Source organism: Phyllobates terribilis, unplaced genomic scaffold, assembly GCF_046119375.1.
Source record: "Phyllobates terribilis strain yellow unplaced genomic scaffold, ASM4611937v1 Scaffold_4__5_contigs__length_816908805, whole genome shotgun sequence".
Lineage (NCBI taxonomy): Eukaryota > Metazoa > Chordata > Amphibia > Anura > Dendrobatidae > Phyllobates > Phyllobates terribilis.
In genome coordinates this window covers 141,358,585-141,385,962 of record NW_027362764.1, presented here as the reverse complement: position 1 = coordinate 141,385,962, position 27,378 = coordinate 141,358,585, and the positions used below count along the sequence as shown (strand labels likewise).

The 27,378-nt window shown below is 45.9% G+C and overlaps 1 protein-coding gene across 2 annotated transcripts in view; it reads left to right on the top strand.

Moving 5' to 3' along the window:
• LOC141265126 (ATP-binding cassette sub-family B member 5-like) overlaps positions 1 to 27,378 on the top strand; it is a 762,083-nt gene that overhangs the window by 274,655 nt on the left and 460,050 nt on the right. For both annotated transcript variants that reach the window (XM_073677803.1, XM_073677802.1), the window contains exons 4-5: positions 5,876 to 6,026; positions 7,266 to 7,308. In XM_073677803.1, coding sequence (XP_073533904.1) covers positions 5,876 to 6,026; positions 7,266 to 7,308 — 194 coding nt within the window. The remainder of the gene's footprint in view (positions 1 to 5,875; positions 6,027 to 7,265; positions 7,309 to 27,378) is intronic.

The window sequence follows — 27,378 nt, the reverse complement described above, 5'->3', positions numbered from 1 at the left end:
CTTATCACATTGTCCGCTAAAAGAAGTAGACATTTTAGTTTGGCTGGAAGATGGTCTTTCTTCTGCAGATGTTACTGTTGCTTTAACACCAACCCCACGGACACAACCTTTTTTCCCCTTCCCAACACGCCTATTCCCCTTTCCACCAGCAGCAGGCCTTTTTCCACTCATTTTGGTGGTTAACTAATTCACAACTCTGGAGTTGTTTGCACAAAAAAACAATGGATGGTAACCGAGCAGAGCTGAGTGGCCAAACTGTGGTATTAGGCCAAAACTATTGGCTGGGTTAGATGCAGAAAAAAATTATATTCAATTTGCAACCTGATGGAGGTCAGTATAGATGGACTAATACAACAAGTCCCACACACAGCTAGAAGCCCAATATTTTTTCAGAGGTAGATGCAGAAAAAAATATATTCAGTTTGCAACCTGATGGAGGTCAGTATAGATGGACTAATACAACAAGTCCCACACACAGCTAGAAGCCCAATATTTTTTCAGAGGTAGATGCAGAAAAAAATATATTCAGTTTGCAACCTGATGGAGGTCAGTATAGATGGACTAATACAACAAGTCCCACACACAGCTAGAAGCCCAATATTTTTTCAGAGGTAGATGCAGAAAAAAATATATTTAGTTTGCAACCTGATGGAGGTCAGTATAGATGGACTAATACAACAAGTCCCACACACAGCTAGAAGCCCAATATTTTTTCAGAGGTAGATGCAGAAAAAAATATATTCAGTTTGCAACCTGATGGAGGTCAGTATAGATGGACTAATACAACAAGTCCCACACACAGCTAGAAGCCCAAATATTTTTTCAGAGGTACTGTAGATGCAGATAAAAATTATTTTGAATTTGCAACCTGATGGAGGTCAGTATAGATGGACTAATAGAGAAAGTCCGACACACTACTAGAAGGCCAAATATTTTTTCAGAGCTAGATGCAGAAAAAAATTATATTCAGTTTGCAACCTGATGGAGGTCAGTATAGATGGACTAATACAACAAGTCCCACACACAGCTAGAAGCCCAAATATTTTTTCAGAGGTTCTGTAGATGCAGATAAAAATTATTTTGAATTTGCAACCTGATGGAGGTCAGTATAGATGGACTAATAGAGAAAGTCCGACACACCGCTAGAAGGCCAAATATTTTTTCAGAGGTACTGTAGATGCAGATAAAAATTATTTTTAATTTGCAACCTGATGGAGGTCAGTACAGATGGACTAATAGAGAAAGTCCGACACACTACTAGAAGGCCAAATATTTTTTCAGAGCTAGATGCAGAAAAAAATTATATTCAGTTTGCAACCTGATGGAGGTCAGTATAGATGGACTAATACAACAAGTCCCACACACAGCTAGAAGCCCAATATTTTTTCAGAGGTAGATGCAGAAAAAAATATATTCAGTTTGCAACCTGATGGAGGTCAGTATAGATGGACTAATACAACAAGTCCCACACACAGCTAGAAGCCCAATATTTTTTCAGAGGTAGATGCAGAAAAAAATATATTCAGTTTGCAACCTGATGGAGGTCAGTATAGATGGACTAATACAACAAGTCCCACACACAGCTAGAAGCCCAAATATTTTTTCAGAGGTACTGTAGATGCAGATAAAAATTATTTTGAATTTGCAACCTGATGGAGGTCAGTATAGATGGACTAATAGAGAAAGTCCGACACACTGCTAGAAGGCCAAATATTTTTTCAGAGCTAGATGCAGAAAAAAATTATATTCAGTTTGCAACCTGATGGAGGTCTGTATAGATGGATTAATAGAACAAGACCCACACACAGCTAGAAGCCCAATATTTTTTCAGAGGTAGATGCAGAAAAAAATATATTCAGTTTGCAACCTGATGGAGGTCAGTATAGATGGACTAATACAACAAGTCCCACACACAGCTAGAAGGCCAAATATTTTTTCAGAGGTACTGTAGATGCAGATAAAAATTATTTTGAATTTGCAACCTGATAGAGGTCAGTATAGATGGACTAATAGAGAAAGTCCGACACACTGCTAGAAGGCCAAATATTTTTTCAGAGGTACTGTAGATGCAGATAAAAATTATTTTTAATTTGCAACCTGATGGAGGTCAGTATAGATGGACTAATAGAGAAAGTCCGACACACTACTAGAAGACCAAATATTTTTTCAGAGCTAGATGCAGAAAAAAATTATATTCAGTTTGCAACCTGATGGAGGTCAGTATAGATGGACTAATACAACAAGTCCCACACACAGCTAGAAGCCCAATATTTTTTCAGAGGTAGATGCAGAAAAAAATATATTCAGTTTGCAACCTGATGGAGGTCAGTATAGATGGACTAATACAACAAGTCCCACACACAGCTAGAAGCCCAATATTTTTTCAGAGGTAGATGCAGAAAAAAATATATTCAGTTTGCAACCTGATGGAGGTCAGTATAGATGGACTAATACAACAAGTCCCACACACAGCTAGAAGCCCAAATATTTTTTCAGAGGTACTGTAGATGCAGATAAAAATTATTTTGAATTTGCAACCTGATGGAGGTCAGTATAGATGGACTAATAGAGAAAGTCCGACACACTGCTAGAAGGCCAAATATTTTTTCAGAGCTAGATGCAGAAAAAAATTAGATTCAGTTTGCAACCTGATGGAGGTCAGTATAGATGGACTAATAGAATGATGCTATGCCCAAAAGATTTTACTTCACTAGGTGCAGTAAAAAAAATGGTATTCTATACACAGGTGGTATATCTTGCAACACAGATAGGCTACTCCACTGACTAACACACTCTGCAATAGGCCAAAAAGGATTAGCTTTGCTAGATTCAGCCAAATGCTGTGAAAAAAACTTGCACAGCACTGGCACAGACCTGCCTGGCAAAAACTGATAGGAACTGATGTAACCTAGTCCTGAAAAGGACTCCAATTACAATTAGTCTTTACTCCCACAACCTATCTATTTAAGAGCACAGACCTGCCTGATAAAAGTCGTAGGAAATGCTGTAACCTAGTCCTTAAAAGGACTGCAATCACAACTATTCCCTACTCCCAAGCTATCTGTAGATTTGTGCGAAAATTGGCTTGAAATTAACAAGGTATAGCGCACACAGCAACAGCGGTGCCGTCTAACACGCAGCTGCAGCAGTGAGAAAATGGTGGCGACGGGGAAAATGGCTTGGTCTTATAGGGCAAGGACATGTGACATACACTGCCAATGACACATGCCCTTGCTTGTGTGAAAAAAAGCACTTCGCTCCGTGTGTGCGCTGCTGATAGGCTGACAGATTGCACCTCCCTACTGTAAATGCGGGAAAGAGAAAAAAAAATGGAGATCTTCATTGTTCCTGCAGAGATCCATCCCCTGCCCCTCCCCCCACCCCGCTGTACACTCAAACTGCGTATTAACATTAATTTTCATCATTACTGAGAAAAAATCCAGTTATGATTTTGGTGCACGACCAGTTATCGAACATAACCTCGAACAGCCGAATTTTTCTCAAATTGTTCGTGTTCGCCGAACGGCTCGAACACCGCCCAAAACAGCTCGAATTTGAGATTGGCGAACAGTTCGAGTAGAACAACGCTCATCTCTAGTTACATACCATCATAACAGCTACCATATATGAGAAACAGTGTGGAGAGCTATAATAAAAAATAAATTTTATTGAGAATCATTTAAAATTACATAAATAGTCGTCCAATGATTAGCATCAAGAGCCAACACAGGTAAAGTATCAACAATTATATATATAAATCCTGGTTTAAGTAGTATGAATCAATCCAGAAAAAGGTCATCATTTAGTACAATCAGTAAATGCATGATTATATAATATATAGTAGAGTGACACTCCATTGTTCAAAGTTCATATAACAAAATCCAAAATGTATAGTTATAGATATAGTAAGATAGAGTGACACCAAACAACTTATTCAGTCAGTATCCTATATGAAGACAAACTCCCAATCAGGGTATGGTATAAAGCACACTAAATTGCAGGATATAAATAGATGCATAATACACTGCTCAAAAAAATAAAGGGAACACTCAAATAACACATCCTAGATCTGAATGAATGAAATATTCTCATTGAATACTTTGTTCTGTACAAAGTTGAATGTGCTGACAACAAATCACACAAAAATCATCAATGGAAATCAAATTTATTAACCAATGTAGGCCTGGATTTGGAGTCACCCCCAAAATTAAAGTGGAAAAACACACTACAGGCTGATCCAACTTTGATGTAATGTCCTTAAAACAAGTCAAAATGAGGCTCAGTATTGTGTGTGGCCTCCACGTGCCTGTATGACCTCTCTACAACGCCTGGGCATGTTCCTGATGAGGTTGCGGATGGTCTCCTGTGGGATCTTCTCCCAGACATGGACTAAAGCATCCGCCAACTCCTGGACAGTCTGTGGTGCAATGTGACATTGGTGGATGGAGCGAGACATGATATCCCAGATGTGCTCAATCGGATTCAGGTCTGGGGAACAGGCAGGCCAATCCATAGCTTCAATGCCTTCATCTTGCAGGAAATGCGGACACACTCCAGCCACATGAGGTCTGACATTGTCCTGCATTAGGAGGAACCCAGGGCCAACCGCACCAGCATATTGTCTCACAAGGGATCTGAGGATCTCATCTCGGTACCTAATGGCAGTCAGGCTACCTCTGGCGAGCACATGGAGGGCTGTGCGGCCCTCCAAAGAAATGCAACCCCACACCATTACTGATCCACTGCCAAACCGGTCATGCTGAAGGATGTTGCAGGCAGCAGATCGCTCTCCATGGGGTCTCCAGACTCTGTCACGTCTGTCACATGTGCTCAATTTGAACCTGCTTTTATCTGTGAAGAGCACAGGGCGCCAGTGGCGACTTTGTCAATCCTGGTGTTCTGTGGCAAATGCGAAGCATCCTGCATGGTGTTGGGCTGTGAGCACAACCCTCATCTGTGGATGTCGGGCCCTCATACCATACTCATATGCCATCCTGGATGAGCTGCACTACTTGAGAAACTTCTGTGGGTTGTAGAGTTCGTATCATGTTACCACGAGTATGAAAGCACAACCAACATTCAAAAGTGACCAAAACATCAGCCAGAAAGCATTGGTACTGAGATGTGGTCTGTGGCCCCCACTTGCAGAACCACTCCTTTATTGAGGGTGTCTTGATAATTGTCAATAATTTCCATCTATTGTCTATTCCATTTGCACAACAGCATGTGATATTGATTGTCAATCAGTGTTACTTCCTAAGTGGACACTTTAATTTCACAGAAGTTTGATTTACTTGGAGTTATATTCTGTTGTATAAGTGTTCCCTTTATTTTTTTGAGCAGTGTAGGTACAAAATAGATTGTATCATCAGAGCTGGTGCCATGGTCCTCCCAGGCAATGGTGGAGATTGGAGTACCAGCTAATATGTATCCCCCAAATGGAGTCTAACAAAGTAACTAAAACAGAGTATAAATATGTACTAATAGAGACCTCACCCACAAAACACCCGACGCACGTTTCACAAATGCTTCATCAGAGGTCTGTGAACTCTCTATTACTATATATTGATACTCTGTTTTAACTTCCTTGTTAGATTCCATTTGTGGAATACATATTAGCTGGTACTCTAATCTCCACCATTGCCTGGGTATAGATGCTTGAAGGAAACATAGCACTAAATCCCAGTGATATGTCATAGCTTTATATTGCGGAAATAACATTTCCGGGCTTTAGTAAAACTACCAAATTATAGTAGCAGAGTCTATAATTCCAATAGGTCTTCACATTTTACAAGTCTGACATGCAAGCTCTGTTTATTCTTGACGTACTAAACTTGAATCTTATTTTCCTTTATATCTGATTCTTTTTTTTTAGTTTCGCTATGCAGATGGGCTTGATGTGTTCTATATGATCATTGGGTCGCTTGGTGCACTCTGCAATGGGATCTGCCTTCCTATAATGCACGTTGTGTTTGGTGAAATGACCGACAGTTTCTTGTGTCACAACTCATCAACTCAAAATTCATGTAAGAATATTAAAGTAAACATGTTTTTAAATAAATGTACTGTAACTGGAACATAATAAAGTTGCAATAATTGTCATGTTGGCTGACTTCCACACTCATACAGCCCCTGTTTAACTACTTCCAAGATATAGATAATTACTAAATTGGGCTGAGAAACGCTGACATCTCATAGTTATTTATTGTGTGCCAAACTCTACAAAATGGCTGCTATCGATGCATTTTACTTAAATTGGTATTCACAAATTAGTAAATTGCTAAGGAAGTTTGCAATTCACTTGTTTTTTCTATCTGCTGTCAGCTTGTTTCCTGGGAGCTCAGCCAGTAGTGCCTGGCCAGACCCTGGCTGAGAGTGTGCAGCAGTTACACTACTGGAGAGGGATTATCACCTAACATACCAGCCACCTGTAATGAGGATACCGCGACAGAGAGGAGTCAAAAGACCATGGTGTCTGATTTCACAAACTCCTGCATTGGTTAGAAATACTTCATCATTGTATTAAACAGAGCAGGTTTTATTCTTGCTAGCAGTGCAAGGGTTAATCAGTTCAGTTAAAGCTCCTGGAGCTTTCCTACCCAGATTCTCAGCTGTTCAGTGTTGGCCACTCCCCTTTGCTAAGCAAAGAAAAAAACTGCACTGTTTAATATGATGGTTAAGTACTTCTAACCAGTGCTGGAGTTCATAACACAAGAAATCACAGTTTTCTGGCCTCTCTCTCGGTCACTGTATCCCTGTGACGCCACCTCTCTCCAGCCCATTGACTAATAAACAGCAGTTAGCTGCTTACCTTCATCTCCCTCCCTTTCAGCTCCTGACTTGCTGTCTTTATCAATCCTGTTGAATCACAATAACCACTATGCAGCATCACAGACATCACGGATCTCCATGTCAAGTCATGTGCTTGTTAAAATGCTAATGTATCTCTATGTGCAAATATTGTGATAACAGTGTAGACTCAGAGCAAACCACTGACCACTGAAAGTGTAACAGCAGAACTTGTGCTGAGCTTTATAGTTCCATTAATACAACAGCTCTGCTACTCACCAGAATTGTCACTCAAGGAAAAGTACCAGTCCAGCCAGAAACCAGAAACTTATGAGACTGCAGAACTGTGTGAGGCTTGGAGACAACTTAAGAATCACCCTTTAATGTTCAGGTTTAGTGTTAATATTTGCTATTTGTATCTAGCATAACTATGATAATTATAATTATACATATATTGTCATGTTTTCTGTTTACAGCTAATTGTGAACAATTCAAATCAATAGAAGAACAAATGACACTGTAAGTTGTGTATATTTACCTCCTAATATCAATTATCGAAGTGTATATTCATCTTATTGATGGACATTTTCTCCAATTCTCCAGTTCAAATAGGGACACATAGGGACGTACTTATCTTTTGTAAAAACAAATAATTGTTGAAAACCAACATGTCAGGACTTTCTTTCCTCTGACAGCAGGGGTCTGATTAGATCGTATATGGATACAAACCATATTAATCTAATGTGTTCAGCTGAAAACTGTGCAAAGGACACTGTATATACAATATAGATTTTTGTGAAGAGACACATTAAGCATATCGGTTCACAATGATAGGCACATCACTTGAACAGGCTTTTTAGTAACGTTGACCTCTTGCAGGGGGACTCCTCACCTCCTGGTTCATATTCCTATCATGCTGATGATTCTCAGAGCCTTGGCTATTATTGGTAGCCCCATAAACAAATATTGGTAAAGGTGCAGAGGTTGAGCTTGTGCACCTCCGCTCCCATTGAAGATGGGGATCTTCCAAGCTTGGTTCCCAAGTCTCAGAACCTCATTCTTGGGATTACTGGAAGTCTCAGTAGATGGACCCCAGTGATCAAGAAGCTATATCCTATCCAATTTCAGCCCTTCCTCAATATATATCATAGGAGGGGTCTCTGTGGAACATGTTCAATTCCATCTTTTTACTACCCTCTTTAATAATCACTCTGCACTGGGATGGCATCTGGGCAGTTAGTATTCATGCAGCTATAATGTAACTACAGACAGCCATACTCATCTGATCAAGTCTAGCTTCTCACTACAGCTCTTACTTTCCCAATTCTCTCCGCATGCTGTGCTGCTCTTCATCCCACCTCTATCTTTGCAGCACTGATCATTTCAGGTCTCAGCCTGCAGCTCCTGGCCTGCTGTGCCTCTGCTCCTGACCTGCAACCCCAGCAGTGATGTTTGCACTGCACCCAGTCACTTGCCTGAACTGCTGCATGGCATTTTACTGGCCCCTATTTGACACTCCTCCTTCTCAGTGTTATGGGTCCGGGTAGTGGAACCTCTGTGCTTCGGTGCAAGGAGGGACCAGAGGGGCGTGACTTAATGCCTACTCGGCCTGACCCAGGTCACATGGCGGCTTAGTCGACTCCGTGAACCAGGGAGGGACCGGGCAGGTGAACCAGGTGCCACTCTGGGACTGACCTTGTGTGAGAGCAGGCTACTCCCACTGGTCAGATGACAGGAGCTGACCTATACAGGGGATGAACACAGCAGGCAGGCTGGCGGGTGGTCCGGGTAGATAAGCAGGCAGGTACGGCTGATAGCCAGACAGGTGCTCCGGGTAGGCGAGCAAGCGGGTACGGAGGATAGCCAGACAGGTGCTCCGGGTAGGCAAGCTGGCGGGCACGACAGGTTACTTGGCAGGTGCTCCAGGTAGGCAAGCTGGCACATGACAGGTTACTTGGCAGGTGCTCCGGGCTGGCAGGCTGCCGGGCACGGCAGGTAACTGGCAGGTGCGCCCTCTTCTTTAGGCCCGCAAGAAATTTTTAAGAAGATGAGGGGCATGAATGTTCTCCCTGGGCTCCCAAGACCTCTCCTCCGGGCCAAACCCCTTCCAATCCACATGAAAGAAAGTCTTTCCTCTTACCCTCTTGGTGGCCAAAATGTTTTCTACCTCAAAGACGTCCTCAGCGGAGACTGGAGCTGGAGTGGTACCTGGATCATCAGAGAAGGAATTAAGGACAGCTGGTTTGAGGAGGGATACATGAAAGGAGTTGGGAATCCGTAAGGTGACCGGGAGTTTCAGCTTGTAAGCCACTGGATTGATTTGGTTCAGAACCTCGAACGGACTGATGAACCGCGAACCCAACTTATAAGAAGGTATCTTGAGACGGCCATTTCATATATATTCAGCTCTGGCTCGGGATAGCACTCGTGCTGGGTCACGCGTGCAATAGATTTGAAGTGCAATAGTTAAAAGTGCAGTTATACATGGCCTTAAGCTGATAATCCACTCTCCTCTCTTCTACTTCTTCTTCACACAGGTATTTAATTCATCCATACGTTTGTGTGCTGTCTGATAAGTGTGAACAGAGTCATATTCTCTAGCAACATTTTTCCATGGTATTTAATTCATCCATCCGTTTGTGTGCTGTCTGATAAGTGTGAACAGAGTCATATTCTCTAGCAACATTTTTCCATGGTATTTAATTCATCCATCCGTTTGTGTGCTGTCTGATAAGTTTGAACAGAGTCATATTCTCTAGCAACATTTTTCCATGGTATTTAATTCCTTGGTCCTGTGTATTTTTGTCTTTTATGTTTTTGTTGTCTTGTTTCTATTTTAAAATGTTCAAAGCCTTCTATTTCACTGTTTTATGACCTCTTTGTTTAACATTGGGTGTTTATTACCCTGCATAGCATTGCCAGCTCTGGACTTTTGCTAATTGACTAATTACTCAGTATGACGAACTGGTGCTGGACTTTAGTAGACATTTTATTTCATATATATTCAGCTCTGACTCGGGATAGCACGCGTGCTGGGTCACGCGTGCAATAGATTTGAAGTGCAATCGTTACAAGTGCAGTTATACATGGCAGTTGGACAGGGCAGGAGACAGGTAAGGTGCATAAGATATTCATACAAACATGCTTCTCGGTCAGTCATACTGCATTATGCATTAGTCTTATCAATCTGCTTTTTATTTGTTTTCACTTCTGCTTTCTCACAACTCACCTGCCCTTTAACACATTCTGTGCACTCACTCTATATCAGCCCCTCCCTTCTCCCCTCTCCCATGTATAACTCTGAGGCTCTACGGACATTCCTCACCCACTGCAAACCATCCTCTACCTCCATACAGCACTCAAAACGTTCATACAAATTATTGCACCACCTGCTCTTTCTCTTCTTTCTCCTTTTACTAGTCGCAGGTGACATCTCCCCCAACCCTGGGCCCCCCTCCACTAGCATACATTACTCTCCTCCAGCTGCATATAGAAACCCTGTTAATCTTATTAACGTTCAGTGCATGCCCTCTCCTATCGATTAACATTGTGCTCTCTGGAACGCACGGTCTGTGTGTAACAAACTAACTTACATCCATGATTTTTTCCTCTCTTATTCCCTTAACCTTCTGGCTATCACTGAAACCTGGATTCAGCAGCCAGACACCACCGCTGCTGCTGCTCTCTCGTTTGGTGAATCAAGAATTTGTATAGAAAATTATCCACACAAAAAACAAAAGAGTATTAAGGATAATATAAAAACATTAATCTTTATTCATTAAATTGATTAAAAACCAAAATAAAAAGAAAATACCTGTACTTCAGTAAATATTGGAACAAACCCCCTTAGCGTTCAATCCAAAATAACCAGTAGTATATAGATATAAATAATAACATAATATAACCAGGCAAAAAATACTGCAAAAAAAGTGTTACTAGTTATGCATATACACATATGGACAGGTGACACAAGTAAATTGCAGATGTCTCTGAAGAGGAGTTAGACAAAGCAATACTCCATAGAGACATACCAATGCTTCCTATTCCAAAGAATACAGTATATTTACCTGGGACAAAACTGCTGAGGATGAACGCGTGGGGGCGACCCTAAACGATCCGACGCGCGTTTCGTTACCTTCTTCAAGGAGCGCAATGAGTAGTGTGTGTTATGTGCTATATATGGGGATGTTGCTTGCCAGTAATCCTGTGCAGCTGCTCATTAAAGAATGCAGTTTGTTGCGGCGCGCATGCATGATGACCGCTTCCTATGAGCCTCACTTCCGTCTTCGGTCGGTGACATGCAGGCATCAGGTTGCTGCGCAACCTGCGTGCCAGGAGTCACATGGTCCGTGTAGGGAAGGCGGCGGAAGTGCTATCTATCTTGCATGTGCGACCAGACTGCGGGGCTGAGGTAACTATTTAAGTGCCGATTTATAATATGACTCTAGCCTGTACATGCTGCATCTAATATATATCCATTAACAGAACCAAACATATTAGAATTGATCATAAGGACTAAAACAAAAAACAAAAAAAAAAAAAAAATGTAAAATATAAAAATTAAGATGAGGAATAAAAGTGAAAGTGGAGAGAAGGTTCCTAAAGAGGACATTACAAATTGAGATTTGATGTGACAGATAAAAAATAGTATATGAATAAGAACAATAATAAAATTAATAATACAATCTATGCGCCAGTGATACAAAGGTGACATAATAAATAAGTTGCAAGTAATAAATACAAATTCATATACTGTAAACTAAAAAATATGCCATTGTGATATGTTAGTATAAAAATAAATACTAAACAGGTGTGTGAAGTGTGTTGTTAAAGTGCATAGTATATAAAGTGTATGTGCAAACAAGATACATGATACACTAGTACTCATAAGTGAATACATAAAAATACATGTACAAAAAAAAACAAAAAAAAACACACCATAAAAAGATATAGTGATAAACAAACATAACTATGAACATAAATTCAAAATTAAATAAATATGAACAAGTAGTTCTCCACAGCTTTCTTTGGCGATAGAGTCCAGCAAAGAATGAAAAACGACGATCATCTCCTGAATCAAGCAGAAGGTAGAATCTCAAATCGGAACACGACCATTCCGCAAATGTCATAGAGCAGAAAGACAGGAAAAAGCCAAGCAGCAGCACTCATCGCCATATTCAGGTAGGTATAATTAAAATCACTAAACATAGAAACATATATAGTTAAAAAACAATAAAAACACATTGAAACACACTTAAAAAACGTTACAGGAAAGAACCAAACCCAAAATTTTCATTTAGCCCATAGGATACGATGGAGTTCAGACAGTAGATCCACCGACTTTTAATACGTGATAGTGCTTTGAATAGATCACCTCCCCTACTTCCCAAAGATATTTTATCTATGGCTTTCACCCGTAATGAAGATGGGTCAGAATTGTGGAAGCACTTAAAATGTCTGGGGAGGGTCTTCAAATATTCATCAACATCAGAATCTTTAGCCTTCTCAATATCACGTACGTGTTCTCGTACATGAATCCTAAACTCCCTGGTGGTCATGCCAACATAAATTTTGTTGCACGCACATTCAGCCACATAGACAACTCCCTTTGAGGAGCATGTAAGGAATTGTTTGATAACAAACTTACGTTCATTGTTTGAATCAAAAAGCTCCTTGCTCCTCACAGTATTGCGGCAGGCCTTGCATTGCCCACAAGGACAAAAACCCTGGATCCGGTCACTGAACAGAGATGGATTAGTTCTTGCTGGTTTGTGATCACTGCGGACCAGGTAATCCTTAAAGTTCCTGGATCTTTTCGCAGTGATACAGGATTTGTCAGATATAATTCTATTCAAAATTGAGTCAGTTTGCAAGACATGCCAATGCTTTTGAATGATATCAGTAAATTTGTGCCATTGGCAATTATAGGGAGTAATCAGCCTGACCACATTTGAGCTATTTTTATTTTTGGGGGGCTGGACCGAATAGAGGAGCTGGTTCCTACTACTTGCCTTAGCCCGTCGATAGCCTTGTCGAATTTGTCTGTGTCCGTATCCTCGCTCTCTGAATCTCACATAGAGTTCAGATGCCTGTTGTTCAAATATTTCATCTGACGAGCAGATTCTATGAGCCCTTAGATATTGCCCAACAGGTATACTCCGGATGGTAGAGGGAAGATGAGAAGAATCAGCCCTGAGTATCGAATTAGTAGCTGTAAGCTTACGAAATATATTGGTCTGAACTTTGCCATCAGAGGACACCATGATATCATTATCTCTCGTTTGGTGGGCTGAAATTTTCACATACCGCCAGACCTGGCAACAGACATGGTGGAGGTGTTGGTCTGCTCCTTTCCTCACAATGTGCTTTCCAGGTCATCCCCCCGGTCCCCTCACTTATGTTTCCTTCCTTTGAAGTCCACACCATCAGACTCTTTAAACCCTTCTCCCTGCGAGTGGCAGTTGTGTATCGCCCTCCAGGCTCCTCCCACCAGTTCTTGGATCACTTTGCCACCTGGCTTCCTCACTTTCTATCCTGTGACATCCCCACCCTCATCATGGGCGACTTTAACATCCCCATCGATGATCCCCTCTCCTAATCTGCCTCTCATCTACTTTCTCTAACCTCTTCATTCCGTCTCTCACAGTTTACTAATTCTCCTAACCATGAAGACGGGAATACTCTGGACCTGTTTTTTTCCAGTCTCTGCTCACTGGATGACTTTACTAACTCCCCTTTCCCGCTCTCGGACCACAACCTTCTTTCCGTCTCTGTTAAGAATTGTCTCCTCACCCGGGACACCCCCACTTACCACACTTATAGGAATACACGTACCATTAATACCCAGCAGCTTATGGACAATCTCCACACATCTTTAGCGCCCATCTCCTCCTTCTCCTGTCCAGACTTTGCATTGTCACACTACAATAATACACTGAAGAGTGCCCTAGATGAAGCAGCTCCTTCTACTCGCAGAAAGACCCGACACAGACAGCGGCAGCCATGGCACACGATGCAAACACGTTTTCTTCAACGTTGCTCAAGGTGTGCTGAGCGTCAGTGGAGAAAATCTCTTTTAGCAGAGGACTTCATCCACTATAAATTCATGCTCAAAACCTATAACTCTGCCCTTCATCTGGCCAAACAATCCTACTTCACCACCCTCATCACTTCAATGTCCAACAATTCAAAACGACTTTTCGAAACCTTAAACTCCCTCCTGAAACCTAAAGCACAGGCCCCTACCACCAACCTCAGCGGGGAGGATCTGGCCACTTATTTCTTGGAAAAAATCAACCACATCCATCAGGACATCTCAGTCCAATCTCCTCAGTGCCTGGATCCCCTTCCCTGCCGCACTTCAAGCTCACTTGCCATCTTTGAGCATGTTACAGAAGAAGAAGTTACCCAGCTCCTCGCTTCTTCTCGGCCTACAACCTGTAACAGTGACCCCATTCCTTCACATCTCCTGCAGTCCCTCTCACCAGTGGTCACCACTCACCTGACTAAAATATTTAACCTCTCTCTTTCTTCAGGTATCTTTCCCTCCTCATTTAAACATGCCATCATAACCCCTTTACTTAAAAAGCCATCCCTGGACCAGAACTGCACTGCTAACTACAGACCTGTCTCTAATCTTCCTTTCATCTCTAAACTCCTGGAACGCTTTGTCCACTAGCGTCTAATCCGCTATCTCTTAGATAACTCTCTCCTCGACCTTCTACAATCTGGTTTCCGCTCCTTACACTCCACTGAAACTGCCCTCACTAAAGTCTCTAATGATCTACTAACAGCCAAATCCAAAGGTCACTGCTCCCTGCTGATTCTCCTGGATCTCTCTGCAGCATTTGACACTGTGGATCACCAGCTCCTCCTCACTATGCTCCGCTCTATAGGCCTCAAGGAAACCGTTCTCTCCTGGTTCTCCTCCTACCTCTCTGACCGCTCCTTCACTGTATCTTTTGCCGGCTCCTCTTCCCCTCCTCATCCCCTTACTATCGGGGTTCCGCAGGGCTCAGTCCTAGGCCCCCTCCTCTTCTCGCTATACACTGCCCCTATTGGACAAACAATCAGCAGATTTGGGTTCCAGTATCATCTCTATGCTGACGACACCCAATTATACACTTCTTCCCCTGACATCACCCCTATCCTAATACAAAATACCAAGGATTGTTTGTCTCCTGTGTCTAACATCATGTCCTCCCTCTATCTTAAATTGAATCTCTCCAAAACTGAACTTCTTGTGTTTCCCCCCTCTACTAACCTAACTCTACCTAACATCGAAATTACCTTGGAGGGTTCAACCATAACTCCCAAGCAGCACGCCCGCTGCCTTGGGGTCATATTCGACACCTTTCTTTTACTCCCTATATCCAATCACTCACTCGCTCTTGTCACCTGCATCTTAAAAACATCTCCAGAATCCGATCTTTTCTCACTTTTGAAACTGCTAAAACTCTTACTGTCGCTCTTATTCACTCTCGTCTGGACTACTGCAACTCTCTTTTGATCGGTCTCCCTCTTACCAAAATTTCCCCTCTCCAATCTGTCCTGAATGTGGCAGCCAGGGTCGTATTTCTGTCTAGCCGCTTCACTGATGCCTTCACCTTGTGCCAGTCATTACACTGGTTACCCATTCGCTACAGGGTCCAATATAAACTCATTGCTCTCACCTACAAAGCTCTCAACAGTTCTGCACCACCTTATATCTCCTCTCTCATCTCAGTCTATCGTCCTACACGTGCCCTCCGTTCCACAAATGACCTAAGACTAACATCCCCGAACCTCGCACCTCCATCTCCAAGACTTCTCTCGTGCTGTGCCAGTTCTCTGGAATGCTCTACCCCAGACGATCTGATTGATGCATAGCCCCGATGTCTTCAAGCGCGCTTTAAAAACCCATCTCATTAAACAAGCCTACCACCTAAAATACCCAGTAAACTAACTTTCCCCTGCTCCCTCCTAAATACTATTCAGAATCTGCTCCCTACTGTTCATCTGTCTCTACACCCTCCATGCACACGATAACTGCACTCAGTAATTGAGTATTGCACTTGAACATACAGGCTGATGACCGGATCATATTGCTTTATATGATAACCCCGACTTATTATAATTGCCAGACCTGAAATAACAAGCACTTTCCACCTATTGTGTCTCCCCATTTCCTTGTAGAATGTAAGCTTGCGAGCAGGGACCTCACTCCTGATGTAACTGTTTAAACTGTCTCACCTTGTATTGAATTTATTGTTTGTACATGTCCCCGCTTAATTGTAAAGTGCTGCGGAATATGTTGGCGCTATATAAATAAAAATTATTATTATTATTATTATATATTTGGAGGAAAGCCAGACCTTGTCTCCCGGATGGAATTGGGGTGGTCCAGATGTTACTTATCAGAATTTCTCTTCATCCGCTCGGAGGACTGAAGAAGTGCAGATCTAGTGTCTTCCCAAATAGCCGAAAATTCGCTGACAAGAGACTCCGCGGCAGGATTGTCCACTGAAGAGGAGACGGGAAACGGAATCCGGGGGTGTCGACCATAGACCACAAAAAACGGGGATTTAGAAGAAAACTCGCTCTCATGGTTGTTATAGGAGAACTCGGCCCAGGGCAGGAGCTCAACCCAATCGTTATGGTGAGCGTTGACAATGTGCCGAAGAAAGCTGGTAAGGATCTGGTTGATACGTTCCACTTGACCATTGGACTGAGGATGATAAGCAGAAGAGAAATCCAAAGAGAAATCCAGCAGCTTGCATGTAGCTCTCCACAAGCGCAAAGTGAACTGAACCCCGCGATCAGACACAATGTGGAGGGGTAGGCCATGAAGACAGAAGATGTGATGGATAAAGTCCTTAGCCAGCACAGATGCAAACGGAAGACCAGGCAGAGGGATGAAGTGGGCCATTTTAGAAAAGCGGTCAGCGACCACCCAAATGACAGTACAACCAGCAGAATCAAGGAGATCCGTGATGAAGTCCATTGCAATGTGTTGCCATGGAGCGGAAGGCATGGGAAGAGGAAGTAGACGGCCAGCTGGAAGGTGCCTGGGAACCTTGTTAAGGGCACAAGAGGAACAAGCCACGACAAAGTCTGCAACATCCTTGTGCAGGGAAGGCCACCAGTAATGTTGGGTGACGAGCAGAAAGGTCTTCCTCTGGCCAGCATGACCGGCTAGTTTGGGTGAATGGCCCCAGAGTAGAACCTTCTTTCGATCCGGAACCGCTGCAAAGGTCTTACCGGGTGGAAGATGAGACAGGTCCAACGGAGCAACAGTCATCACTTTGGAGGGGTCAATGATATGTAGAGGTTCCTCGTCTTGGTCGGAAGACAGGAATGAACGGGATAGAGCGTCAGCTTTAATGTTCTTGTCCGCCGGGCAGTAATGCAGAGTGAAGCAGAATTGGGCAAAGAATAGAGACCACCTGGCCTGACACGGATTTAGTCTTTGGGCGTTCTGCAAATAAGCGAGGTTTTTGTGGTCAGTGTAGATGACCACCCGGTGCAGAGCCCCCTACAGCCAGTAGCGCCATTCCTTCAGCGCTAATTTGATGGCCAGAAGCCTACTATGGAGTAGTTGCGCTTGGACGAGGAGAAGAGCTTGGAAAAGAAGCCGCAGGTTACCATTCTCCCGGACGAGGATTTCTGGGTGAGCACCACTCCGGCTCCGGAGGAGGATGCATCAACCTCCAGGAAGAACTGCTTGTTGCAATCTGGATGGTGCAGCACAGAAGCGGAAGAGAAGGCTTGTTTAAGGGAGACGAAGGCCTTCTCCACTTCAGAAGTCCATTCCCTGGGATTTTCTCCTTTACGGGTGAGCGCGGAGATGGGAGGAGGAGGAGGAATGAGGAATGAAGAGGCGTTAATAGTTTGAGAAGCCCAGGAATCACTGAATCGCCTTCAACACCTCCGGTCGGGGCCACTTTAAGATGGCAGACACCTTCTCAGGATTCATCCGCAGACCAGTCTCGGAGATAATATAGCCCAAGAAAGGTAGGAAGGTCTGCTCAAAGAGGCATTTCTCGAATTTAGCGTATAGGCGATTCTTCCAGAGCCTTAGCAGAATCTGACAAATATCCCTCCGGTGTGAGGGCAGATCTGGAGAAAAAAACAAGATATTATCCAGGTACACCACCACGCAAGAATACCGGAGAACACGGAAGATGTTGTTAACCAGCTCCTGGAAAATGGCTGGAGCATCACAGAGACCAAAGGGCATCACGCGGTATTCGTAGTGACCGTCCCGGGTGTTGAATGCCGTCTTCCTCTCGTCTCCTTGGCGGATCCGGACCAAATTGTTCGTCCCACGAAGATTGAGCTTGGTGAAGATCTTCGCGCCTTTAAGGCAGTCAAACCGCTCCGAGATGAGAGGCAGGTGGTACTTATTTTTAATGGTAATCTGGTTAAGGCCCCTGTAATCGATACAGGGACATAGAGAGCCATCTTTCTTCTTGACTAAGAAGAATCCTGTTCCAGCCGGAGAGGTGGATTTCTGGATAAATCCCCTAGCAAGATTCTCTTCTATGTACTCAGACATGGCCCGGGTCTCAGCCAGCGACAAGGGCTAGATTCGCCCGCGGGGAGGAGAAGCACCAGGTACCTGGTTGATGGGGCAATCATACGGCCTATGAGGTGGTAGTGTCTCCGCTTCCTTTTTGTCAAAGAGGTCCGCATAGGACCAGTAGGGTGCCGGCAGACCAGGTAGATTAGCCGGAGTAGACGGGTGTCGAGCAGGATGAACCGGAACCAGACAGGACTCATGGCATTCCTGACCCCAACGGAGCACTTCACCAGATCTCCAATTCAGGACGGGCTCATGTCTTTGTAACCAGGGTAGACCAAGCAAGAGGGGGTGAGAGAGACCAGACAGCACATGAAAGGAGATCTTTTCTGAGTGCAGCATTCCCACCTGAAGGTTTACAGGCTCTGTGATGAGCAAGATGGTCTCCGGAAGAAGCCTCCCATCCACGGAGGCAATCGCCAACAGTTCAGCCAGACATACGGTGGGAATCTGGTACCGCTCCACAACAGCCTGTTGAATAAGATTCCCAGCAGCTCCGGAATCCAGATGGGAGTCTCAAAGAAGTGGGTCTCACCACTGGAAATAAAAACAGACAGAGTCAAGGATGGAGAGGATTTACTCTTGCCTAGGACAACCTCTCCGAGCGGTCCTAGACGCTGGAGTTTCCCAGCCTCACTGGGCAGGAACGGATCCGATGCTCTATACTGCCACAGTAGAAGCAACTCCCCTCGGCTCGGCACATCTCCAGGCGAGACTTGACCATCTTGGTTTGGTCAATTTGCATAGGCTCAGGCGAACATGCCTGGGGAATTGCTGGTTGCGAGGCTGGCCTTTGGAATGTTGGAGCGAGACACGAAAATCTTCTCTCTCAGGTAGTCTCCTTAGCACGTTCCAGAAAATGGATGTCAATCCATGTAGCTAATGACACCAGGTCGTCCAGGGTGGAAGGGATGTCACGACCGGCTAGCTCATCCTTGATCCGTCCGGAAATACCCTCCCAAAAGATGGACACCAGGGCCTCGTTGTTCCAGGCAAGTTCAGATGCGAGGGTTCGGAAACATATGGCATACTGGCCCACAGTGAGACTCCCTTGGTGGAGACGGAGAAGTGAGGAGGCAGTAGAAGACATTCCGGAAGGCAGCGAGGAAAGCCAGAAGATCGGACACCAGGGGATCCCCTCTTTCCCACAGAGGGTTTAGCCATGCCAATGCCTCCCCGGTGAGGTGAGACATGATGAACGCCACCTTGGCCTGGTCGGAGGTGAACTGATGTGCCAGGAGTTCAAAGTGCAGCGTGCACTGATTTATGAAGCCCCGACATAAGACGGGGTCACAACCAAAATGTGTAGGCGCAGAGAGCCGGGGTCCAAAGCCGGGTGCCACAGCGCCACTGGGTTGAGGTGCCGCCAGAGCGGGTGCCGCTCGGCTTGAGACGGACACAGACGGGGTGGACAGCGTGTCCAGGCGGGAGTTGACAGTCCACGGATAAGACAGGATAGTTTCCTGTTGGGATCTCTGACGTGAGACCTCCTCGTGCAGGTCAGAGAGCAAAGGAGCCTGGGGGCCACAGGGTTCCATGGCCTGTGCAAACTGTTATTGGTCTGGGCGGTGGAACCTCTGTGCTTTGGTGCAAGCAGGGACCAGAGGGGCGTGACTAAGTGCCTACTCGGCCTGACCCAGGTCACACGGCGGATTAGTTGACTCTGTGAACAAGGGAGGGACCAGACAGGTGAACCAGGTGCAACTCTGGGACCAACCTTGTGTGAGAGCAGGTGACTCCCACGGATCAGATGACAGGAGCTGACCAGTACAGCAGATGAGCACTGCAGGCAGGCTAGCGGGTGGTCTGGGTAGATAAGCAGGCAGGTATGGCTGATAGCCAGATAGGTGCTCCGGGTAGGCAAGCAGGCGGGCACGACAGGTTACTTGGCAGGTGCTCCGGGTTGGCAGGCTGGTGGGCATGGCAGGTAACTGGCAGGTGCTTCAGGTAGACAGGCTGGTGGGCTGGACTGTTAGACAGACTGGCGGGCAGGACTGACAGGCAGCGGGACCTGAACGCTGAAGCAAGTGTTAGCACACGGAACAACAACCTTGCACAGGCACCTCCATTTTGGAGGAGGTGCCTTATATAGGAGAAGTCCTCCGGCCACTGGCTGGGGACTTTTTAGGATGGCGCGCGCAAGACCCCTTTAAGAGGGAAGGAGCGCGCGCCCTAAGTACAGTGCCCGGGAAGCTGCGCGCAGTGCGCCCACAGCAACAGGGAAACAGGAAGACGCCGGACCAGGACTGCGGCGGTGAGGGGAACGGCGTCTCTGCCCGGCAGGAGGCAGAGACGCTGATGCTACACTCAGCATCTACAACCTACCACTCTCCTCCCCTATCTGAAGGTCATTTCATCGTTCTTCAGCACGCATCATCAGGTGGATGAAGGAGGAAGGAGATTTGTGGCTGATAATGTCCGATTGTCATCATTATCATCTTTTTCTTGAAAGTGTCACATTCTATTCTTTATTTTCTATATCCAGGAATTCATTGCACATTCCACAGTGGCTACACCATTATGATTTCTGTATTGTGTTTATTATTAGTGTTGAGCGAGCACTAAAATGCTCGGGTGCTCGAAGCTCGGGCCGAGCTCGCCGTGATACTCGGGTGCTCGACCCGAGCAACGAGCCCAATGTTAGTCTATGGGAGACTCGAGCATTTTTGCGGTGGCACCCCCGGCAGTCTTTTAAAAGCCTAACAAGTGCCCAAAACGATAGTGACAGTGCTTAAATGACATGGGGACAGCATGGGGATCGCCCCAGGAAGCATTTCTGACCCCCAGGTCACTGCTGTCAACAACGTGGTCAGAGGTATTAAGCCACTTTTACAGGCTCACAATAAAACGTTCAAAAACGAAAGTGAAACTTTTTTCCTGTGAAATATGTTAAGGAACATCCTTTCCAGGGTAAAGACTTGTGTATAAGTTAAAATAAATGACCAAAAACAAAAATACTCCTCCACACCTTCGGCTATGTTCACAAGTAGCATTTTTTATGCGTTTTTGCACTTTTGTATTGCTTTCAACTATGACAAATGCATTCACCGTGAAATGTCATTTTAACATTTTACAACCTTATCTGGCCATGTGCTGTGTGACACATGCATAAAGTGCTGAAAAGACAAGGGAACAGCATGGGGAAGACCCCTGGAAGCATCTCTGACTCCCAGGTCACTGTCTAAAAGTGTGCCCATCATAAGTGATCCTTACCGCATCAGAAGATGCAGACTTGCAACTATCCCCATGCAAGTTCTAGCCCCAGGGCAGTGTTCAATTGTACCTCCCCCATTCCTTGCAATACAAGCTCAAGTATGCAGCCTGCCACCCACCCACCCCCAGGCTGCAATACCATACTGCTTGCTTGCTTGAACTTGAAATTGGGCCTTTTAGGCATGTGGAGGTGGAATCTGGCCACCACGTCATGGCTGTGTTGGCGGCCTGGAATCCATACTCAGTCCCCAGCCGCCCCGCGGCCGGGTGTCCATACTCGGTCCCCAGCCGCCTGGGGGCAGCCAGATGTCCATAAACGGTCCCCAGCCGCCCCTATTTCTCCTTGGAACATCCCCCCACACACTTTTCTTAGCCCGGCCTGCTTTAGGCAGCATTGGACGAGCCCACCAGAGAACCAGACTCCTCCGGTGGGCCCTGACTTCTCCATCGGTGGAGTTGAGAGTGCCAAGGTGAGGAGCATGATGATGATGACAGAAGTTAGCATCTGCTATGTTTTCTTTTAATGCAAGTGTAAGTGTGCAGCCTGCCACCCACCCCCAGACTGCAATTCCAAACTGCTAGCTTGCACTTGAAATGGGGCCTTTTAGTTTGGAGGAGGCCGAAGCTGGCCACTACCTCATGGCTGCTTCGGCAGCGAGGTATCCATACTAAGTCCCCAGCTGCCCATATTTGTCCTGGTGTGCCTTATACATAAGATTAAGCGCGTATACCAAAACATTACCTGTGCCCTCCCCAGTGCATTTAGTGGGAAGGAGAGCCTATTCCGCTGTAGTGTGTGCATGCCAAACCCCTGTTCATGGTACATGCGAAGATGCCTGCCACCTTGCACCTGTCGTTGCAGACTGGCAACTATCCCCATTCAAGTCCTTGTCCCAGGGCAGTGTTCAATTGTAAATCTCCTATTCCTTGCAATGCAAGCGCAAGTATACAGCCTGCCACCCACCCACCCCCAGGCTGCAATACCATACTGCTTGCTTGCACTTTAAATTGGGCCTTTTAGGCATGTGGAGGCGGAATCTGGCCACCACGCCATGGCTGTGTCGGCGGCCTGGTATCCATACTCAGTCCCCAGCCGCCTGGTGGCTGGGTGTCCCCGCTTGCTCCCCAGCCTCCAGGGGGTGGCCGGGTGTCCATACTCGGTCCCCAGCCACCCCTATTTGTCCCGCTAACCTTTCCCACACTTTTCTTAGCCTGGCCTGCTTTAGGGCAGCATTGGCCGAGCCCACCGGACTATCAGACTCCTCCGGTGGGCCCTGGCTTCTCCATCAGGGGAGTTGAGAGTGCCAAGGTGAGGAGCATGATGAGGATGATAGAAGTTAGCATCTGCTTTGTTTTGTTGTAATGCAAGCGCATGTATGTAGTAGCGGCTAGGCCTGAGGTGGTCAGCGTTTTGGCGCATATCCTACCTCCTCCGAGGATTGCTGGATGTTTTCCTGCTACTATCCAAGTTCTATGACTCCCGTTAAAACAAAGCTTCAGGTGATAAATGATGGATGAGGTAGTGGCAAAGGAGAAAGAGCAGGAGGAACAGGGACCATTCATATCAATATCAGGCCAGTCAACCAGATATGTCTTGTAGGATATGTTTCTGTAACAAAAGGAGCCGTTCGGCTACACAGTTATAGGGCATACAGTGAGTGCAATGCCTACCAAAAATTTCGAGCCACTCCAATGCCCCTTGGAAATGACATGGAGGTCAGAGGGCGTTAACTAAACCTTTTTTTCCATTTATAGCAACTGGGTCTCCCATGCACTGTTGGCCTAAGCAGTGAATGGAAGGCTTTCCAAAAATTATGAGGAACTGCAATTCCCCTTACAAGAGCCATGTGTGGCACCCCAGGGGTCTGGTCACCACAGTAATAGAGATATTACATCGGAGAGCAAGTGGGAGGTTTCCTGGTCAGGATCCCTTAAACATGCAACATCCTCCTGCCCCAATCTTGGGAGGGGAGAATTCTGCCCTTATAAACTGGATCTAGGGCGGGGTTGAGTGAGTCAGAGAACAGTCAGAGTCAGAGTGAGAGCAAGGGAAAGTAACAGCAAGGAGCTCTGTAGGAGCTAGGAGCTAAAGACCAGGGGCTGGAAGCTGAGCAGAGCTCGCCCTGGCAGAAAACAATAGGAACCGGACACAGGAGTCCGAAGCTGTGAGGACTTATATATCCAGCAGCAGAAACCAGCCGGCAGGGGATTTCAGGTCCTCTGGCGATAGAAGCCCGGAGGCTCAGTCACAAGCAAGGGACCAGCACCGCCGTCGTGGAGCGGAGGCTAACAGAAGGCCCCAAGTCACCAGCCATACGGGTGAGCACTACACGGTACACTCAGGGATGTGGGCTACTTCTACCCGCTTACAGCAAGATAGCCAGGAAGAGTGCAGACAGACGGGGAGGCCTACAACTCCACCTGGCCAGGGGAACTCCTGCTTGCTCACAGACTGACCAGGCCTCTTATGCTAGCCAGTACTCCCGGGAGGGTCTACCTTATAATCATCAATAAAGACCCTGAACTGCACTGCAAAGACTCGGAGTCATTCCTGCTGCGCTCGTGCACCATCACCCCCATCATCCACACTCACTGCCCTGAGGCTATACTCCTCCCGAGGGGAGTTATCCCATTCTATGCTGCGCACACAACACCAGCCTCAGTGGTCTGCCTCGCAGCGGTGGTACTCCATGACCGCAATCCACGGGTGGCGCAGTCGGACAATTAACCTCAAAACCTAAGAAAGACTGCCAATGGTTTGACCAGCCTGAGCCACGGGACCGGGTCACCGCCATGGAGACTACAGACCCCAGAGACCCGGCACCGGGAATCCCACACACGTGTACACACGGCCCAGGGGGCGCGTCACATGCAGTACAGCATATTACAAACATAAGTCCCATTATTGGGGAGTGGGTGTCCCATGGTATTTGCTTATGCTTTCCAAGCAAAAGCTGCCAAAAATTAGGACAGAGCAACTTGCAATGCCCCTTACAAGAGCCATGCAGTACAGCATATTACAAACATAAGTCCCATTATTGGGGAGTGGGTGTCCCATAGTATTTGCTTATGCTTTCCCAGAAAAAGCTGCCGAAAATTAGGACGGAGCAACTTGCAATGCCCCTTACAAGAGCCATGCAGTACAGCATATTACAAACATAAGTCCCATTATTGCGGAGTGGGTGTCCCATAGTATTTGCTTATGCTTTCCCAGCAAAAGCTGCCAAAAATTAGGACGGAGCAACTTGCAATGCCCCTTACAAGAGCCATGCAGTACAGCATATTACAAACATAAGTCCCATTATTGGGGAGTTGGTGTCCCATAGTATTTGCTTATGCTTTCCCAGCAAAAGCTGCCAAAATTTAGGACGGAGCAACTTGCAATGCCCCTTACAAGAGCCATGCAGTACAGCATATTACAAACATAAGTCCCATTATTGGGGAGTGGGTGTCCCATAGTATTTGTTTATGCTTTCCAAGCAAAAGCTGCCAAAAATTAGCACGGAGCAACTTGCAATGCCCCTTACAAGAGCCATGCAGTACAGCATATTACAAACATAAGTCCCATTATTGGGGAGTGGGTGTCCCATAGTATTTGCTTATGCTTTCCCAGCAAAAGCTGCCAAAAATTAGGACGGAGCAACTTGCAATGCCCCTTACAAGAGCCATGCAGTACAGCATATTACAAATATAAGTCCCATTATTGGGGAGTGGGTGTCCCATAGTATTTGCTTATGCTTTCCAAGCAAAAGCTGCCAAAAATTAGGACGGAGCAACTTGCAATGCCCCTTACAAGAGCCATGCAGTACAGCATATTACAAACATAAGTCCCATTATTGGGGAGTGGGTGTCCCATAGTATTTGCTTATGCTTTCCCAGCAAAAGCTGCCAAAAATTAGGACGGAGCAACTTGCAATGCCCCTTACAAGAGCCATGCAATACAGCATATTACAAACATAAGTCCCATTATTGGGGAGTGGATGTCCCATGGTATTTGCTCATGCTTTCCAAGCAAAAGCTGCCAAAAATTAGGACTGAGCAACTTGCAATGCCCCTTACAAGAGCCATGCAGTACAGCATATTACAAACATAAGTCCCATTATTGGGGAGTGGGTGTCCCATAGTATTTGCTTATGCCTTGCAAGCAAAAGCTGCCAAAAATAAGGACGGAGGAACTTGCAATGCTGGCACCCTGGTGGTATAGTGGTGGTAGAGGCTGAGGATAAGGAGAAGAAGATTAAATAGCCGAAACGAGGAAGCGTATACCCATGTGTGGGTGTGAAGCGGTGCATGTGAATACACCTCCCGAAATAACACAGTGGATTTGACTTTATGTTACTCTGCTGTCATTTGGTGGTGATGAGAAGTCTGGCCCAATCCAGCCCTTGTTCATTTTGATAAGGGTCAGCTTGTCAGCATTGTCAGTTGACAGGCGAGTGCGCTTATCAGTTATAATTCCCCCAGCGGCACTAAAAACACGCTCCGATAACAGGCTAGCGGCAGGGCAGGCCAGGACCTCCAAGGCGTACAGAGCGAGTTCATTCCAAGTGTCCAGCTTGGATACCCAATAATTAAAAGGCACAGAGGAATCACGGAGGACGCTGTTACGATCGGCATGGTACTCCCTCACCATCTTTTGAAACTTTCCACTCCTTGTGAGAGTACCCCGCGCCTCAGGGCCTGTAAGCTGGGCGGGTGTCAGAAAACTGTCCCAGAACGTTGACAGTGTTCCCCTGCCTCTGCTGGATTGGAGTTGCATCTCTCTCGCCTGTACGCCTTGGTTGGGCAACGAACTGTGACCTCTGCCGCTAGCGTGTTCAGATGGGAATTTTTTTAAGAGTTCTTCAGCAAGGGCCTTCTGGTATTGCCCCATTTTTGTAGACCTCTTCTCCTCAGGAATAAGAGAGTGAAAGTTCTCCTTGTAGCGGGGGTCTACAAGTGTCACCAACCAGTAATGACTGTCAGCCAACATTTTGACAACGCGAGGGTCACGGTTAAGGCAGCGTAACATAAAGTCAGCCATGTGTGCCAGACTGGTAACGGGCAAGATTTCCATGTCCTCACCAAGATGACGACTGACCATGCTCTCCTCCTCCTCCTCCTCTTCCTCCTCCCCCCTGTCCTCAGGCCACCCACGCTGAACCGACGGTATGACACTTGTACAGGTACTACCGTCTACAACGCATGATAGCAGCTCCTGTTCTTCCTCCTCCTCCTCCTCCTCCTCCTCTCCTTCATTGTCCCCCAATGCACGTTGGGATGAGATGAGGCTGGGCTGTGTGTAATCGCCCGCTACGGCTTCTTGATCCATCTCAACATACTCTGGCTGCAATGCCTCCTCTTTAATTCTCTGCAGAGAGCGTTGCAAAAGACAGACAAGTGGGATGCTGACACTAATGATGGCGTCATCGCCACTCACCATCTTGGTGGCCTCCTCAAAGTTTGTCAGGATGGTACATATGTCAGACATCCAGGTCCACTCCTGAGGTCTTATGTGTGGAGTCTGACCTGAATATCAACGGCCTTGTTGCAGCTGGTACTCCACAACTGCTCTCTTCTGCTCACAAATCTTTTGCAACATGTGGAGGGTAGAGTTCCAACATGTGGGGACATCACACACCAGTTGGTGTGCCGGAAGCTGCAAACGCTGCTGCAACACAGCAAGGGCGGCGGAAGCTGTAGCCGACTTGCGAAAATGAGCTGACAGGCGGCGTACTTTCACGAGCAGATCTGGCAACTCGGGGTACAATTTAAGAAACCGCTGAACCACGAGGTTAAGCACATGAGCCAGGCATGGTACGTGTGTGATCTCATCT